Source organism: Salpingoeca rosetta, assembly GCF_000188695.1.
Source record: "Salpingoeca rosetta unplaced genomic scaffold supercont1.12, whole genome shotgun sequence".
NCBI lineage: Eukaryota > Choanoflagellata > Craspedida > Salpingoecidae > Salpingoeca > Salpingoeca rosetta.
The window spans coordinates 960,303-977,267 of NW_004754922.1; the positions used below are offsets into that span (position 1 = coordinate 960,303).

Sequence of the window (16,965 nt, forward strand, 5' to 3'; positions counted from 1 at the left end):
TTATGCTGTCGATTTCAACATTCGAGGATGGCGCGCCGCGGAGTTCTCATCGTCTTGGAAGGCACCGATCGCTGTGGCAAGAGGTCAGTCAGTCAGTGTGTGTGTGTGTGTGTGTGTGTGTGTGTGTGTGTGTGTGTGTGTGTGTGTGTGTGTGTGTGTGTGTGTGTGTGTGTGTGTGTGTTTGTGTGTGTGTGTGTGTGTGTGTGTGTGTGTGTGTGTGTGTGTGTGTGTGTGTGTGTGTGTGTGTGTGTGTGTGTGTGTGTGTGTGTGTGTGTGTGTGGTTAGTGTGTGTGGTTAGTGTGTGTGGTTAGTGTGTGTGGTTAGTGTGTGTGGTTAGTGTGTGTGTGTGTGTGTGTGTGTGTGTGTGTGTGTGTGTGTTTGCACTCTTTGAGGAGGACAACGAACCTGTGAAGGGCAAAGTACAAGTTAACACACACACACACACACACACACACACACACACACACACACACACACACACACACACACTCACTCACACACACACAGCACGCAATGCAAGTTGCTCGTTGAGAAGCTGGCTTCGTTGGGGCATGAGGCAAAGCTGATGCGGTTCCCGGAGCGCTCCACAGTGATTGGCGGCGTCATCGACAAATACCTGCGCAAGGAGATTGAGCTGGACGATCACGCAGCGCACTTGCTCTTCTCCGCAAACCGGTGGGAGCTGGTCTCGCAGATGAAGCAGGCCCTGAAGAGCGGCGTGTCCCTGGTCATTGACCGCTACGCTTTTTCCGGCGTTGCATTCACCAGCGCAAAGGTGCGTGCGTGTGTATGATGCAGTGTGTAAATGTGTGTGTGTGCGTGTGCGAGAGAGAGAGTGTGTGTGAATGTGTGTGTGAGAGTGTGTGAGTGTGTGAATGTGTGTGTGTGAGAGTGTGTGAGTGTGTGAATGTGTGTGCGTGTGCGTGTGCGAGTGAGAGAGAGCGAGCGCGAGAGCGAGAGACAGACAGAGAGACAGAGAGCCAGAGCCAGAGAGACAGAGAGACAGAGAGTGTGTGTGCAGTGAGGCGTGGTGTTGCGCGCACAATTCCTTGCATGTGCACTTGGCTTGTGCACTTGGCTTATGCATGTGAACTGTTTGCCACGTGCAATGACGTGCTGTTTGGATGCCATGCAGGGGTTGGACATGGATTGGTGCAAGAGCCCCGACGCCAACCTGCCCTCGCCAGACTTGCACATTCATCTGGAGCTGGACCCGACAGAGGCCGCCAAGCGCGTCGGTTTTGGATCAGAGCGATATGAAGTGACAGAGTTCCAGGCAAAGGTCAAGGCAAAGGTGCGCACGCGGTGATTGTCTATGCCCCTGAGTGCGTGTGTGTGTGTGTGTTTTTGTGTGTGTGTGTGCCTTTCTGTATGTGAATTCATGTGTGAGTGTGGATTCGTGTGTGAGTGTGGATTCGTGTGTAAATGCACGTGAGACAGCGTGTTTGGTGTTACGTGTTGGATATGGTCCTTGCAACTCCAATCGTATCCATCGCTCTGCTGTGGTCGCTCTCATACTCCTCACCCTTTCCCCCTCCCCACTTTCACCACCCATCCACCATGACACACCACCACCGACACCACGGCGGTTAGTATGAGGACTTGTATGCGAGCATGACGCGACCGCCCCGGCGCATCGACGTCGCCGGCCTGTCCATCGAGGATGTGCACGCGAAGGTCTTGGAGTTGGCGCTGGAACAGCTGCAGGATGCAGCGCTCTCAAAGGTCGATGACATGGTCACTCTCTGGTGACCTGCGTGTAGTGTTCGTGGACGAGACAGTGTCGATGCAGCTGTACGTTTGTTTGTTTGTGTGTGAGTTCGTGTTGTGTGTGTGTGTGTGTGTGTGTGTGTGTGTGCGTGTGTAGCCGTACGTCTGCGCGCGCGCGTGTGTGTTTAGCTGTACGTCTCTGTGTGTGTGTGTGCCCTGTTCATGTGCGTTTTGTTTTGTTCTTGTCAGTTCTATTCGACACTCATGTCTAGTGTCAGCATGTGTGGCTAGCTGTTGCCTTTTGGACACTGCGCCTTGCTGTCAACAAAAACACGCAATGTGGCCTGTGTTCTGCACATAAACAACACCAAACACCACCGCAAAATCATCATCATCATCATCATCATCATCATCATCATCATCATCATCATCATCATCATCACTACGACTGTGTTCAAAGTGTCGCTGGTTTAAGTACACTGGTACACACACGCAAAAGGCTCGCAAGAGAAAACGGAAAGATGCAAAGCAAAACAAAGAGCAATACGCACGCACGACAAGGAGGAAGCAGAAAGGCAGAAAAAGAGCAGAACAAACACACACGTCAGTCAAGTCATTGAAGAGATCAGTTGTCGGCGTTGTTGTCGTTGTTGTTGTCACCGCCTTCGTCGTTGTCGTTGTTGTTGTCACCGCCTTCGTCGTCGTTGTTGTTGTTGTCACCACCTTCCTGGTTACCCTCACCACCTTCCTCGTTGTTGTTCTCACCGCCTTCCTGGTTACCCTCACCACCTTCCTCGTTGTTGTTCTCACCACCTTCCTGGTTGTTCTCACCACCTTCGTCGTTGTTGTTGTTGTTCTCACCACCTTCGTCGTTGTTGTTCTCACCACCTTCCTGGTTGTTCTCACCACCTTCCTGGTTGTTGTTCTCACCGCCTTCCTGGTTACCCTCACCACCTTCCTGGTTGTTGTTCTCACCACCTTCACCACCTTCCTGGTTGTTGTTCTCACCGCCTTCCTGGTTACCTTCACCACCTTCGTTGTTGTTGTTCTCACCGCCTTCCTGGTTACCTTCACCACCTTCGTTGTTGTTGTTCTCACCGCCTTCCTGGTTACCCTCACCACCTTCCTCGTTGTTGTTGTTGTTCTCACCACCTTCGTCGTTGTTGTTCTCACCACCTTCCTGGTTGTTCTCACCACCTTCCTGGTTGTTGTTCTCACCGCCTTCCTGGTTACCCTCACCACCTTCCTGGTTGTTGTTCTCACCACCTTCACCACCTTCCTGGTTGTTGTTCTCACCGCCTTCCTGGTTACCTTCACCACCTTCGTTGTTGTTGTTCTCACCGCCTTCCTGGTTACCTTCACCACCTTCGTTGTTGTTGTTCTCACCACCTTCCTGGTTACCCTCACCACCTTCACCACCTTCGTCGTTGTTGTTGTCACCACCTTCACCAACTTCACCCTCGTTGCTGGCCGTCCGAGCAATCACCTCCTGCGCCTGCTGCACGTGGCGAGTCAGCGCGTCCTGGTCTCGCATCAGCGCCACCGTGGCCTCGTCGTCTTGTTCGAGCAGCATCCCCGTGATCCGGCCCGCGTTGACCCGGTCGAGAATCTCCACGCGCGCAAACAGCCGGTCGCCAAGGAACTGCCATCGCTCCTCCTTGCTCTTCCCCGCCAGCTGCTCCAGAATGTCCTCGGGAAGCGGTGCAAGCAACTCATCGTCGTGGCTGGCTGGCACAGCTGGTTCGTCGCCAGCATGCTCGTCATCATGCTCGCGGTTGGCATCCTCACCATTCGCTTGGCCCTCACCAGCTTCCTCACCTTCACCTTCACCATCACCAGCTTCCTCTTCACCCTGTTCACCATCATTGGCACCATCACCACCATCAGCGTCGGCCTTGGATGCTGCCACGGCCGCAATCATCTGTTCCATCTCCTGCTTCTTCGCCTGCACGTTGGAGAAGTCCGGGTCGACGTCTGCACAGCGCGTGTATGCGTCCAGCGCGGCATTAAAGTCCTCCAGCCCTTCGTGTGCCTCTGCTTTGCGGAAGAGCGCCTTGACGTTTGCTGGGTCCTTGTTCAGCACAACAGCTGTGTCAGCCAACGCCTCCTCATATTGCTTCAGCTTCAGGCGGCACTCGGCGCGGTTGTTGTATCCGCCAAGGTTGTTGGCGTCCAGCTCAACGCAGCGCGTAAACGCGGCCACCGCTTCCTCAAACTTTGAGTCGTTGAAGCACGCAATGCCTTCCGCCCTGGCTGCCTTGTACTGCTCCGCAATGTCATCGTCATCGGGTGTGGCGAGCTCTCCTGTGCTGCTGGCGGGTGCAGGTACTTGCTCCCCCTTGTTGTCGCCAGACTCATTGCCGTTGCCCGTGCCGGTGTCATCGCTGTTGCCACCGTTGTTGTCGCCAGACTCGTCGTCGTCGTCGTTGTTGTTGTTGTTGTTGTTGTTGTTGTTGTTGTTGTTGTTGTTGTCGTCGTCGTTGTTGTTGTTGCTGCTGTCGCCACCTTCGTTACCCCCCTCGTTGCCATCGTCACCAGCATCAACGTCGGCAGGGGCAGGAGGCTCCACGATGCCAATTGTGACGGCTGTGAGTGTCGAGTGTTCGCTGACGGCATCGCCAATTGCCGCACGCAGCGCGTCGCCGTCCGCTCGACTCACGCCCGTCACCCTGAACGTCGCGAGCCCAGGCACATGGAGGGGTGGGGGGATACATGTGAGCGAGTGAACGTGTACGTTCGTATGGAATAGTGAGCGTCAGCTCGATAGACACACACACACACACACATATGCGTTGAGTGGTGTTCAGGAGCGAGAAAGCAAAGTGCAGCCTTTGAGAACACAGGGCGAGAACGAAGAGAGGCAACTCACGTGACTGTCTTGAGGGTGGTGCTTGACATGATGGCCTTGCGAAGCCAGCTCGCATCATCACTGTCACCGCACTTGGCGCCGGGTAGCCTGCACATGTGCGCGTATGTGTGTGCGTATGTGCGTGTGGTTGTTGTTGTGTGAATAAACAGGGGGGTGTAGAGGCGATCGACACAGAAGTGACATTCAAACAGGAGTAAACGGCGCACAGGTGTGGTCATAGATGCTTGTGATTACATACGTCAAGTGCTGGAGATGAGGAGTGAAGAGAAGCAGCGTGGACACGCTGTCACGCACACTCAGATCGCCGTCCGTGCGAGAGAGATCGAGGTTGGAGAAGCTGCAGCAAGAAAGGATTCAGGGTTTGTGTGTCGTTGTACGAGTGAGAATGGGAAAGTTGGCATGTCGATGCATTGTGTGTGTGTGTGTGGTGTGGTGTGGTGTGGTGTGTGTGTGTGTGTGTGTGTGTGTGTGTGTGTGTGTGTGTGTGTGTGTGTGTGTAAACGTCGTCATGTGATTGTTGCATGCAGGCATTGAAAAAAGGAGGGACAAGCACAACACATGAACCAAGCACACACACACACACACCCTCCCCCCCCCCACACACAACCCTCATGAATTCTACCAACCTGACAGAGGTGAGATGCTGGCTGGAGGAGAGGATGTTGACCGTGCTGACGAGCACTGGAAGCTCAACGTCAGCACCCACGTCGGCTCTGTGTGCACACAAGAGAGAAATACGGCACGAGAAAAACAAAACAGCCAATCGTGTGAGTACAAGTATCTATCTCCACGCTCTCACGATGGTGTTATGAAGACGCACACACACACACACACACACACACTAAGACGCACAAACACTAAGACGCACAAACACTAAGACACACACACACACACACACACAACGATACATACGCATTCACACACACATACTGTACACACGATACATACGCATGCAAGCACACAAACACAAGATCGAGCACAAGCCCACGAATGAACGCACGAGAATTCTGTCAAGGCGGCATCCTGCGTGCGAAGCTGCTGCAGCGTAAACACGGCCTCTTGCGAGAGGCCTGGCAGGTTCTCAGGCGTCACATCCTCAACAGCAATGGCACCGAGCTGGTCGGCTGCATGCGTGTCCATCTGGCGGTTGCGAAGGCGGCAGATGTCACCGAGGGCCTCGTTCAGCTGCGTAATATCGTCAAACAGCTGCACGCGCTCACGCACCACTGTCTCCTGCTCCGTGAGATCAAAGGCGTGCATGCGATCCTCCAGCACAGCCTTCCTCATCGCCTCCCAGTCAATCACCATGGCCGCGCTGGCAACGTACATGTGCAGCTTGCCCGTGAGAGGCTTGAGGTCGGGCGGCGTGTACTCCAGCGAAGCGGGCGTGACGATGCCATCGTCGTCGTCGCCTCCACCGGCGCTGCCGGGATGGTGGCGGAACGTGAACAACGTGCGATGATCGCCCACAAAGGTGGCAGAGAACTCCGCCACGGCGAGCGCCAGCACGCTGTCCACGTTCTCGTGGAAGAACTCACGCACGGCTTGTGCGGTGTTGGCGATGAAAGTTGGGAAGCGGTGCACGTTCATGGGCGACGTGTCCTCCTGCAGGGCACTTTTGACAATGTCGGCCACGGCACCGGCGATTGTCCCATCCCTCAGGTCGTTGACAACGGCCGCAAGCTCATCGCTCAACTCGCGGTGCAGCTGACGCGCCTGCGCCACGAGGGCGGTGGTGGCATCGATGCCGGCAGCGTCGCCTCGCGCGCCCTCACGCACACGGTCCTCCGCCTGCTGTAGACGCCTGACGATCAGCTCAAACACGCGCCTGTTGATGGTGGCGTCAATCTCACGCTGGCGCTCGCCAATCAGCTCCGCGCTGCGGTCGCACAGCAGCACGCGCAGCTCGGCCTCTGGTGTGGAGGCGAGCGGGGAAGTCGCGTTGGTGGCGTCGAGACCGTTCAGCGTCTGCCTGGAGGCGGTGCACGCGTCGGGGACCGGGGTGGTGAAGTATGGTGACAGCTCCATGACGCGCGCACGCTTCGCCATGCACAGCTTGTGGGCGGTGTGGTAGGCACGGCCCACCCACAGGCGCATGTGGTCGCTGTCGTACACACGCTTGAGTGCGGCCAGGAACGCGGTGCGTCCAATGCGGCCGTTGAGCTCGTCAAACTGCTGCAGCCTGTCCGTGAGCTGCTCTTCCTGGGCGAGTGCGGGGGCGTATGCGGTGTGATCTGCCACGTCAGGTGTACGTGGGCTCGGCACGACAACAAAGCCGTTGCCAAACGCGTGCAGTAGATCGGCGTCAACCAGGGCACGCGCGTTTTCCTCTGGCCGCACGCCATTGTCCATGAGTGTCATGACGAGGGTTGCAGTCTCAAAGAGATGTGGGAACTTGTCTCCCAACTCGCCAATGGCCAGCACGTTGTTGAGCAGCGTGCCTGCGCGTGCCAGCACAATCGCGTGCAGGTTGTTCTGTGCCAACATCCTCTCACGAATCACCCTGTAGGTGTGCACGCGAACATGTTGTGTGTTTGTGCGTGTGTGCGTGTGTGCATGAGTGTGTATGAGTGTGTGCATGTGTGTATGAGTGTGTATGAGTGTGTATGGGTGTGTGTGTATGTAAGTGTGGGGTCAATGCTGTGAGGAACGATGGTGACAGTGCAAGGGCAACACAGCAAACAAGGGAAACAAAATGAACAGCGAAGTGATTGCACACTCATACGAGCAAGGTGACGCACACAACACATACACATACGCACACAACACACACATACGCACACACACACACAATTGTACACACGCACACACGCACATGCACACTCATGAACACACACACACACACACTCACGTGATGTCTGTGGCGAGTGATGGCGGGAGGACGACGCGACCAGGAATGTCGTAGGCGTTGATGCGCGGGAAGTGTGGTTGGGTAAGGCGGATGACAATCTCGACATCGGTCGTGGCGTGCGGGTCAGTGCCCTGCAAGCGTGCGGCAAGGGCATCAGCACGGGCCTTGGCGCTCTCCTTGATGTGGTTCCATGGCACGAGGTCTCCAGTCACGCCTGCCTGCTGCTGGCCAGTTGGACCGCCACCGAACACGAGCGTGTCCAGAGCCACCTCCGTGCCGTCGGAACACGTGCGCTGCGTGATGTGCGGCAGCTGCATGGGGCCTGGGTGGAACTCGACCACAATGGTGGCGCGCGTGTTGTCGGGAAGAATGGGGATGTCGATGATGCGGTCGAGCAGCGAGGACGCGCCGTCGCGCTGGCTGGCGGAGACCCCAAACTTGGTCTCAGGCAAGGCGGGCAAGGTGCCGTTCTCGAGGAGCTGCTGCACGTGTGGCAGGGAGAAGTCGGAGATGCCCTGGGGACGGGCGGCATCCGGCGCTTTGCTCACGTGGCGCTGCAAGGCGGCGAGCTCTTCCTTCTCGAGCGGCACTCCCCCCGTCAATGGCTCTCCCGTGAAGAAGGACCTCAGGGGCTCATCGCGCCCAACCGTGGTCGCGTTGTCTGCCGTTAGCGTGCGTGTGCGGGTGTGCATTTTTGGTGAGGAGAAAGAAAGCAAACACAGACAGGAGAGAGTGTGTGATGATGTGTTGATTGTTGTTGGTGTGCAAGGTGTTGTTGTTGTCATCAATGCTGCAAAGCGGTCCATCAAGCATCAGGAGCAACATAACACACACACACACACACACACACACACACACACACACACAAGTCAGGACAAAATTGGTGTGTCACATCATGTCACATCACATCAAGTCAAGCCATACACACGAGCCATGGCGAGGGAAATGTGTCGACAAAACTCACAGCAGAAGTTGTCGTGGGCCCGCACCAGGTTGGCACAGTTCTGTTGTTGCGTGTCCGTGTGTGTGTGTGTATGCGTATGTGAGTGAGTCAAGAAAGATGAACACAAGGGAACATGGAGGCATGAAGACATAAGCCAGAAGAATATGGGATGAGGCCAATGCCATGGTGTGCACCAAAACACACACCAGGGGCTCGCCTGTCCGGGGATCCAGGTTGCACCCGAAAAAGTTGGCGAAGGCGGGCATGTCGGCGTTGACGGATGGCAATCGAATGAAGCGACGCCGTGGGCGGTGATTGTAGGGGGTGTTGGCGTTTGTGTCCTTGCTTGCTTGGTGGTGGTGGAAGCGATATCAGTGCTGATGTGGATCAGGTGGCGTGAGATATGAGATGTGATGATAATGTGAGGCTTTCTTCGTTCTTGCGGTGTGCTTTGTTCTTCGGTGTTGGGGAAAATGGACGTCAGGACAGAGCGAGAGCGCGGTGCTGTGCAAAATGGCTTTGTCCACGCCCGCTTGCGCCCACGCTCAGACGCCTGACGTCTCACTGACTGGCTGGCTGGCTTGCTTGCTTTGCGGGGTTGGTCGCAACCACAACATCATGACTCATGCTGCGACGATGAGGATGACACAACAATTGGTGGAAAATGCCAAGTCAGCGTTTTTTCCATGACTGCGGCTGTGTGACATGACAGACTGCTGCTGTGGCGTGCCCTTGCCCTTGCTTGCTTGGCATGTCCCATGCTCTGCTGCCTCCCTTCCTGACTCTCGACCCTCAACGTGTACACATCACACGTGGCATGTCACACATCATTTGGTGACGTGCAAGTGTGTGACGGAAATTTTTCAGACCTTCGGCGTCAAGTGACAACTGTGCATGCATGTGTGTGTTGGCTGTTGCTGATGGATAGATATGTCTTTGTCGAGGACACAAGAGGACACCAGACCGGACATCAACAAAGCCATCGTGGTCATCAAGTCACGGCATCACACACACACACACAGTCACAATCGTCGTAGTCGCACTCATCACAAGACACACACGTGCACATCACATTGGACATGGCATGCAACGCCATGCAATGCAACGGACGCCAGCAATATACCCGCAACAGCAACGCACCAACTGAAATGAAAGCCCAAACGCAGACAACGGGGCTTCTTCGCGCAAGCAAGATAAGATAGTCACTGCCTTGCACGAGTTCAAAAATAAAATCACACATCAAGTACAATATGCAACGCTCAGAACGAGGGAGCGCCGCAGGCACACACACACATACACACACACACGCACGCGCATCTTTGGAAGCAAGGGCTGCCTCTTGGATGGCAGCGCCTACTCTTCCTTGTCAGCCTTGACTTGGTCGCTCTGGTTGCCACTCTCAGCAGCAGCATCAGCCCCCTGCTCTTCAGCAGCTGCGTCGCCGTCAGTCGAGGCATCGCCACTCTCCTCTTCCTGCTTCTTGTCCTCCTCCTGTGCCTCTTCCTGCTCCTTCTCCTGCTCCTTCTCCTGCTCATCTGCCGCGGGCTCGGCCTGCTCGTCCTCGTCACCAGCAGCTGCCTCCTCCTCCTCCTGCTGCTCATTCGTCTCCTCCTCCTCCTTCGCGGGCTCCTCCGCCTCTTCCTCCGCGGTCGTGTCATCACCACCAGCCATCTCCTCGCTTGCCTCAGTCTCGGCAGGCTCCTCCTCTTGCGGCTTCTCTTCAGTCTCCTCAGCCGGCTTATTCTCCTTCTGCGCCGCCGCCTCCTGAGCCTCTGGTTCAGCTGCCTCATCCTCCTTCTCTGCCTCTGCCGTTTCCGCAGCGGGCTCTTCGCTCTCGCCCTCTGGCTGCTGCTCTGGCGCATCCTCGCCTGCATTCTCCTCTGCATCAGCAGGGCTGCTGTCATCCTCCGTCTGCTTCTCTTCCTCCTCTGCGGCGGGCTCGTCGACTGCCTCTTCTGCCTCCTCTTCCTCGGACGGCTTCTGGTCTTCTTGCTCCTCATCTTCCGCGGCATCTTCAGCCTTCTCCTCAGGCTCAGCCTCCGTCTTCTCTTCCTCCTCAGCAACAGCATCGGCTGGCGCCCCTTCCTCCTTGTCCTCCTCCTCCCCGGCTGCATCCTCGTCCTTCTTCTCCGCTTCCTCGGTCACTGCTTCGACCTCATCCGGCTTGTCGCTGTCGGCGCCGTCAGCAGGGGCAGCGGCCTCTGCCTGCTCCCCCTCCTGCTGCTGTTCCTCATCCGCAGCAAGTGTTTCCTCGCCCGCCTCCTCGTTCTTGTCTTCCGTCGTCTCCTGTTCCTCGCCCTCAGGCTCCGCTGCCTCTGGTTCTGCCTCTGCCTCCTCTTCTTCCTTCTCCCCCTTCTCCTCTTCAGCGTCTGCTGCCTCATCCACATTGTCTTCCTCTTCTCCAGCTGTGGTCTCCTTCTCCTCCGCCTCACCCTCTTCGGTTGCCTCCTCATTCTTCTCTTCTTCTTCCACTTGCTCTTCTTCTTCCACTTGCTCTTGCTGCTCTTCATTGCCGCTGCTCTCGCCACTCTCGATGTCGTCCTCCTTCTCTTTGAGCAGCTTGATGCCCTTGTACAGCGCGCAGATGATCTCCGCCTCCGTGATGCAGAAGCGCGCGCGTGGCGAGATGTCGCACACACCGCCCTCGCCAATCGGCGTGTGTTCTCCACCAATCCCGCGCACACTCAGCCCAAGCGGCTTGCACACCTCCTTCGCCTTGGCATCTGTCCCGTCAGCCGTCAGCTTCGGAAGCCCAATGTGCACGCTCGCGCGCATCCCCGTGCCCAGGTTCGTCGGGCAGCTCGTCACAACGCCGTAGTCTGGCGACATGGCAAACGACAGGCCCTCAATCCCGCTCACAACATCAAGCGCCGTCTTGAGCCGGTCAAACACGTCGTTCAGCACCGTGCCCTTCTTCATGCACATGATGCGCAGGTGGTCCTCCTCGCCAACCCAGATCACAAACCCGCGGTCCTCAGACACGTAGCACCCGCGCCCGTACGGCCAGTCAGACGCAATGCCCGCGCTCGCCAGGTACGGGTCTGCCGCCATGTCCTTGAACATGATGTGGTCCGCCACCAGCTGCTTGTACTCCTCGTCGCTGATCTTGTCCGGGTGCCCGGGCGTCAGCGAGTTGTACCCGCCCCCGTACTCGGGCATTGCCTTGAGCTTCTCAAACGCCTCGCACATCTGTGTGCCATGTGTGCCATGTGCGTGCGATGTGAGTGATGTGTGAGCGAGCGAGGAAGAGAGTGGGGTGTGTGCGATGTGAGTGATGTGTGAGCGAGCGAGGAAGAGAGTGGGGTGGGGGCGAGGTGAGGCAGTGAGGGCTCACGCATCAGGGTATGAACGCACACGCATACACATGCACACACACATGCACACACACACACACACACCTTCTTCTCGAGGCTGACGCGGTCCTCCTGCGTCATGGCGCCTGGCAGTGGGAAGTCAGCAAGGTTGCGTCCAACGCGCACGCGCATGCTCAGGGCTGGCAGCCCAAGTGCCGCAAGGTCCAGCTTGCCGCCCTCAGGAAGGCCCTCAACCCCAGACAGGTCCCAGCTGTTCACGTGCTTGGCATCCTCGGCAACGCCGTGGTAGTCCGCAATCACCTTGCTGAAGAACGGCTTGAACCGGTCGTAGTCCGCGGGCTGCATGGCGTCTGTGTCGTGCCGTTGTGCACGTGCGAATGTGTGTGTGTGTGTGTGTGTGCGTGTGCATATGTGTGTGTATGTGCATGTGCGTGTGTGAATGCGTGTGTACGTGTGTGTGAATGCGCGCGCGTGTGTGTGAGCGAGTATGTAAAGGAAAGAACGCATGAACACGTAGGCGAGAGAGAGAATGTGTGTGTGTGTGTTTGTGTGTTTGTGTGTGTTGAGGCATACGCAACACCAACCGAGCAACATCACGGCCAACGCAAGCCCAAAACACGCAGCAGCAAAATAACAAAGCATGGCTGCGCGCGCACGGTGTTGTCGCATCTACTCACAGCAGCCCATGGAGGAGTCTGGGTTCTCCAGACCGCTGCGGCAGCACTGCACCAGACCGCGCTGTTGGTCCTTGTCGAGTTCCATAAAGTACGCAATGTCAAAGTGCTTGGCCATGCGGTTCTCAGGGTTGGACTCGCGAATCTGGTTGATCTTCAGGTTGACGTTGTAAGCGTGGAGAAACGCCGGCTGCTCGTCCTGCTTGTCGGCAGCATCCTCGCCCTTGGGCTGCTCTTCCCCTGAGGCGGTGGCGGTGGCGGGCGCCGTCTGCACTTCCTGGTGGGTGGCGTCTTCTTCAGCCACAGTCTCCAGCCGAGAAGCAACACCGGCGCCGTTGGCCTGGGTGTTGTTGTCGGCCTTGCCGTTGACTTGAGTGTTGTTGTTGTTGTTGGCGGTGGCACCATTGCCATTGGCGTTCATGCCGTCGACAGGGCCGTTCTTGCCGCCAAGCACTTGCGTGGAGTTGCAGCTCGCGCAGTTGCCCATGGTTGTGGTTGAGGCTTGGACGATGGACAAACTAAGTCGGTTTGGAGGAGTGGAGGAGGGAAGGGTGGGGAAGACTCTGTTGTGGAGATAGACTGGGGATAAGGTGGTGTGGATTTGGGCGCGCGTGTTCGTGTCATGCGTATGTATGCAAGTCCATACCGTAAGCGCGCGAGTGTGGCAACGCAAACATGAACACGTCGACAAGCACCACACACACACACACATACACAAAAGCGCCACACACACACACACACACACACACACACACACACACACACACAAGGACCCTGAGTGCTCTTTCAACGTAGCAGTGCCGTGAACTTGACGTATGTGCACGTGTATGTGGTGTGTGCCGCGCACCGAAAACGCACACAATCACAAACACAAACAACACCACGTGATGGGAGATACATGTGCACACATGCATGTACACACACACGCACACACGCACACACACACACACACACAGCCATGTACACACGCACACACGCGTACACATGTACATTCACGCACACACGCACGCACACACACACCTTGCTCCTCGTCTTTGCTCGTTGGGTCGTCGGCTTTGTCAATGTTTGTTCGAAGGCGGGTTGTTGGTTGCTGTGGTGTGAGCCACGAATGAGCAGATGCGCAACACACAAGGGAAGGAAACAGGCGTGTTGTGCTCTCACAAACAAACAGGCAGAGAAAAGGTCATGAAGCAGAGGGAAGGTTGCTGTGCAAAGTGTTGTCAAGCACACAGACAGAAGAAGAAGAAGAAGAATCAGAGCAGGGGGAAAACAAGCGAGAGAAGAAGAAGAAGCAAACATCAGTTTCCGCTTCGCGCCGAAACAGCTATCCACCACGAACGCAAATGACGTCATCAAAGTGTGGCGAACTGTCTAAACGCGTTTATCTTGTTTTGTTCAGCGACGCGCCGCCGACGACGACACACGAAGATGTTGGTCATCATCCATCCACCATTTGCACGAAGGACAACCGCAACGTGCTGGTGGTGCTGGTGCTGGTGCTGGTGCTGACCGACTGCTGCTGTGCTGCTGCTGGTTGCTGTGCTTGCTTCGCTGTGACTCGAGGATGGAGTCGTTACCTGCACGAAGACGGCAGCTCGCCCTCTTCACACACAAGCTGGAGCAAACCGGCGGCACATCGGTCAGCCACCGCGTGTGTCATGTGTGTGATGTGTGTGTGATGTGTGGTTTGTGAGTGTGGGAGTGAGTGTGTCTTCGTGAGTGTGATGCGGGTGATGCGTGTGCATCGTTGTGTGTGTGTGTGTGTTGCGATGGCAATGCATATGCGTGGTGGGTGTCAGTCGCAGCAATAGAGCGTCGCGCAGGCCGTCCCTTCCACGTGAAACATCCCAAGAACGTTGACACATTACAACGCACTTGGCCACACTTCACAATGCGTCCATCACTCTCACGTCCTCATGTTCGCACATTTATGCGCGATGCAGGCGCTGCTCTCCGGTTTCGCCCTCGTGGCCATGGTGGAGTTGAACTTGCCAGAGGGACGTACACATGTGGAAGAGTTTGACAACAACCCAGTGTTCTACATCTTTTCTGCAGTAACGTCGGTGCTGATCGCGCTCCATCTGTTCGCACTGATGGTGTCAACCAGCGTACTTCCCTATCTCAAAAGTGCCATCGAAGACATTGATCATCACCTTGCACAGAGAGCACTCACCGCCCGCGCAAAGGGCCAAGCCCTGCACAATCTCATCGGGCCCCAAGGTGTCGTGCTTCGTGTGCTTTCGTGTGTGTGTGCTTGTGTGTGTGCTTGTGTGTGTGTGTGTGTGTGTGTGTGTGTGTGTGTGTGTGTGTGTGTGTGTGTGTGTGTGTGTGTGTGGGTGTGGGTGTGCTTGTGTGTGTGCTTGTGTGTGTGCTTGTGTGTGTGTGTGTGGGTGTGGGTGTGCTTGTGTGTGTGCTTGTGTGTGTGTGTGTGTGTGTGTGTGTGTGTGTGTGTGTGTGTGTTGCGTGCGCTGCACCACACTGCACCGCACTGTACTGTACTGCATTGCACTGCACTGCGCTGCACTGCACTGTCAGACTGTGTATGTACAATCCGTGATTATCAATGACACTCAATAATGCATTGGCTCATCTCGTACTGTTGGGTGCCCCCTTCGACGCTGCTACAGACACTCTGTTTGATGATACAACCGACACTTCCCACGATAATGTGCGATCCGACGTATATGTGCATGTGTGTTCGTGTGTGTATGCGTGAGTGGATGTTGTGCATGTACCGTTGTGTATGTCTGTGCGCATGTCTATGTGTGTGTGCGTGCATTTGTTATGAAGATGGCTCTCTTCTGTGTCTGTCGTTGGTTTGGCGCTCCTCATCGTGTTGTGTTGGTGGCTGGGATTAAGGGGTTGCTGGAGCGTGTGAAGCACTTGGACCAGTTCTCGTCGTACATCAGCAAAGCGTGGTTCTTTGCCAATGGCGTCGGCATTGCGCTTTTCCTTCTCCAGCTCGCCCTCATCTCATACATCAAGGTTGGGTTTGTGCTTGAGCTTTGCGGTCGTGGTTGTGGTTGTGGTTGTGTTTTGTTGTTGCGTCTTTGTTTGCATCTGTCCTCGTGATTGTGGTTGCGGCTGCTTTCGTGGCTGCCTCTGCTTGTGGCTGCTGAGCCTCGTACGTGCACGTGTCTCCCCCCCCCTTTTCTAGCTTGCCACCGTGATACCAACTTGCTTGCCCGTCCGCCTGCCCAAGGCTCCTCCTTGAATGGCTCACGAATGACTTGACACGCACCGCATTTCTTCTCTGCTAGTTTCTGGCGCACACCCCTGGTGCTGGGTGGACTGGCGTGGGCACCCTGAGCCCGGCATTTGTCCTGTTTATGGTTTTCATCTATCGCTTCTATCGCAAGATTGTGGGCTCCCAATCAACGGTCCTCAAGGCCACCGCAGAGCAGGTTACACGCGGATGGATGCTTGTGTCTGCATGTGACTGAATACGTGTGCTTGTGTTCGTGTGCGCATGTGTGCGTGTGTGTGTGTGTGTGCATGCGTTTCAAATTGTTTGCTTGTGTCGATGTCAAATGTCAAATGTCGCTCGTTGCTTGTGTTTCATCTGCGTTTGGGGGGGGGGTTCAATATCCAAAAGCTTAACCCTAGATCCAACCTACACCTATCCACACCTTCACATCAGCCTCCCCTCAACACGCACACACACACACACACACACACACACACACACACACACACATTCACACACACATGCGCGCACACACACGCGCACGCAACGACCAGGTGGAGCAAGCGGCAAACGACTACGACCAGACCAACACGGTTGCGTTCCAGCTGCCTCGCATTGAGTCCAACTTGTCCAATTTGAGCTTCCACTCGTTGCCGAGCGAGCAGACACCGACGCCAAGCATCCGATCACAGCACAGCGAGCACGGCGAGCACAGTGATGCAACACAGCAACAACGGCGCCAGCAGCAGGGGCAACGGCAATACAGCGAACAGCAGCGGCCGTCTCCCAACCGCCTGAGCGTTCCCACGTTTGGTTCGCCCATGCTCAAGCGACGCACGTCCTCGCAGTACTCGTCCCCTTCCACGCTCTCCGAAGCAAGCAACGAGGACCAGCGCTCCTCGGTCGTCTAGCAGTCGCTGTGTTTGGTTGTGTGCGTTTATACGTTTGTTATGTGTTTGTGTACATGTGTATATCTTTTGTATGTTTATCTGTCTGTGGCACAGACACACTCACACAGACACACTCACAAACAAACACACAAGCAGACAGACAAATTCGTACTTCCGTGCTCACAATCGCGCACACTACATGCCGTGTCCCTTCACCATTGTTTCTGACACTGCCTTGTCTGACATACGTAATTGTTGCTGCTTCTGCTGCTGTACATACCTGTCATGTGAATGAGTGGATGTGTGAGTGACCGCGCGTAAATCCGTGAGCGATTGAATGGGAGAGTGAATGGGAGATTGTGAGTGGCTGATGTGAGCGAGTGCGAGGGTGAATGGGAGATTGTGAGTGGCTGATGTGCGCGAGTGGGTGCCACGACCACGAACACACACACCGCACGAACACACACGAACACACAACACAAACTGGTCCACGACCAGCCATAATCACGACACCATAAAAATGTATT

At 55.9% G+C, this 16,965-nt stretch overlaps 4 protein-coding genes across 4 annotated transcripts; 2 read left to right on the forward strand and 2 right to left on the reverse strand.

Annotated features, from left to right (window-relative positions):
• The first annotated feature begins 6 nt into the window (after nt 1–6).
• Nucleotides 7–2,087, forward strand: PTSG_05287 (thymidylate kinase). Its single transcript, XM_004993804.1, has 4 exons — nt 7–83; nt 508–775; nt 1,136–1,294; nt 1,594–2,087. Exons 1-4 carry the CDS (start codon nt 28–30, stop codon nt 1,750–1,752), a joined length of 642 nt encoding a protein of 213 aa, XP_004993861.1. The 5' UTR covers nt 7–27; the 3' UTR covers nt 1,753–2,087.
• Nucleotides 2,088–2,169: 82 nt separating this feature from the next.
• Nucleotides 2,170–8,954, reverse strand: PTSG_12289 (uncharacterized protein). The gene is made up of 10 exons (XM_004993805.1): nt 8,580–8,954; nt 8,395–8,434; nt 7,431–8,091; nt 5,580–7,082; nt 5,206–5,292; nt 4,818–4,916; nt 4,580–4,666; nt 3,100–4,379; nt 2,404–2,433; nt 2,170–2,373 (listed from the first exon to the last, which is right to left on the reverse strand). Exons 1-10 carry the CDS (start codon nt 8,637–8,639, stop codon nt 2,336–2,338), a joined length of 3,885 nt encoding a protein of 1,294 aa, XP_004993862.1. The 5' UTR covers nt 8,640–8,954; the 3' UTR covers nt 2,170–2,335.
• Nucleotides 8,955–9,267: 313 nt separating this feature from the next.
• Nucleotides 9,268–13,599, reverse strand: PTSG_05290 (arginine kinase). The gene is made up of 4 exons (XM_004993806.1): nt 13,382–13,599; nt 12,365–12,940; nt 11,772–12,037; nt 9,268–11,562 (listed from the first exon to the last, which is right to left on the reverse strand). The coding sequence occupies exons 2-4, from the start codon at nt 12,846–12,848 to the stop codon at nt 9,727–9,729; spliced, it is 2,586 nt and encodes an 861-aa protein (XP_004993863.1). The 5' UTR covers nt 12,849–12,940; nt 13,382–13,599; the 3' UTR covers nt 9,268–9,726.
• Nucleotides 13,600–13,816: 217 nt separating this feature from the next.
• On the forward strand, nt 13,817–16,772 carry PTSG_05291 (uncharacterized protein). The gene is made up of 6 exons (XM_004993807.1): nt 13,817–14,000; nt 14,305–14,581; nt 14,989–15,029; nt 15,221–15,346; nt 15,622–15,765; nt 16,103–16,772. Exons 1-6 carry the CDS (start codon nt 13,926–13,928, stop codon nt 16,457–16,459), a joined length of 1,020 nt encoding a protein of 339 aa, XP_004993864.1. The 5' UTR covers nt 13,817–13,925; the 3' UTR covers nt 16,460–16,772.
• Nucleotides 16,773–16,965: the final 193 nt, after the last annotated feature.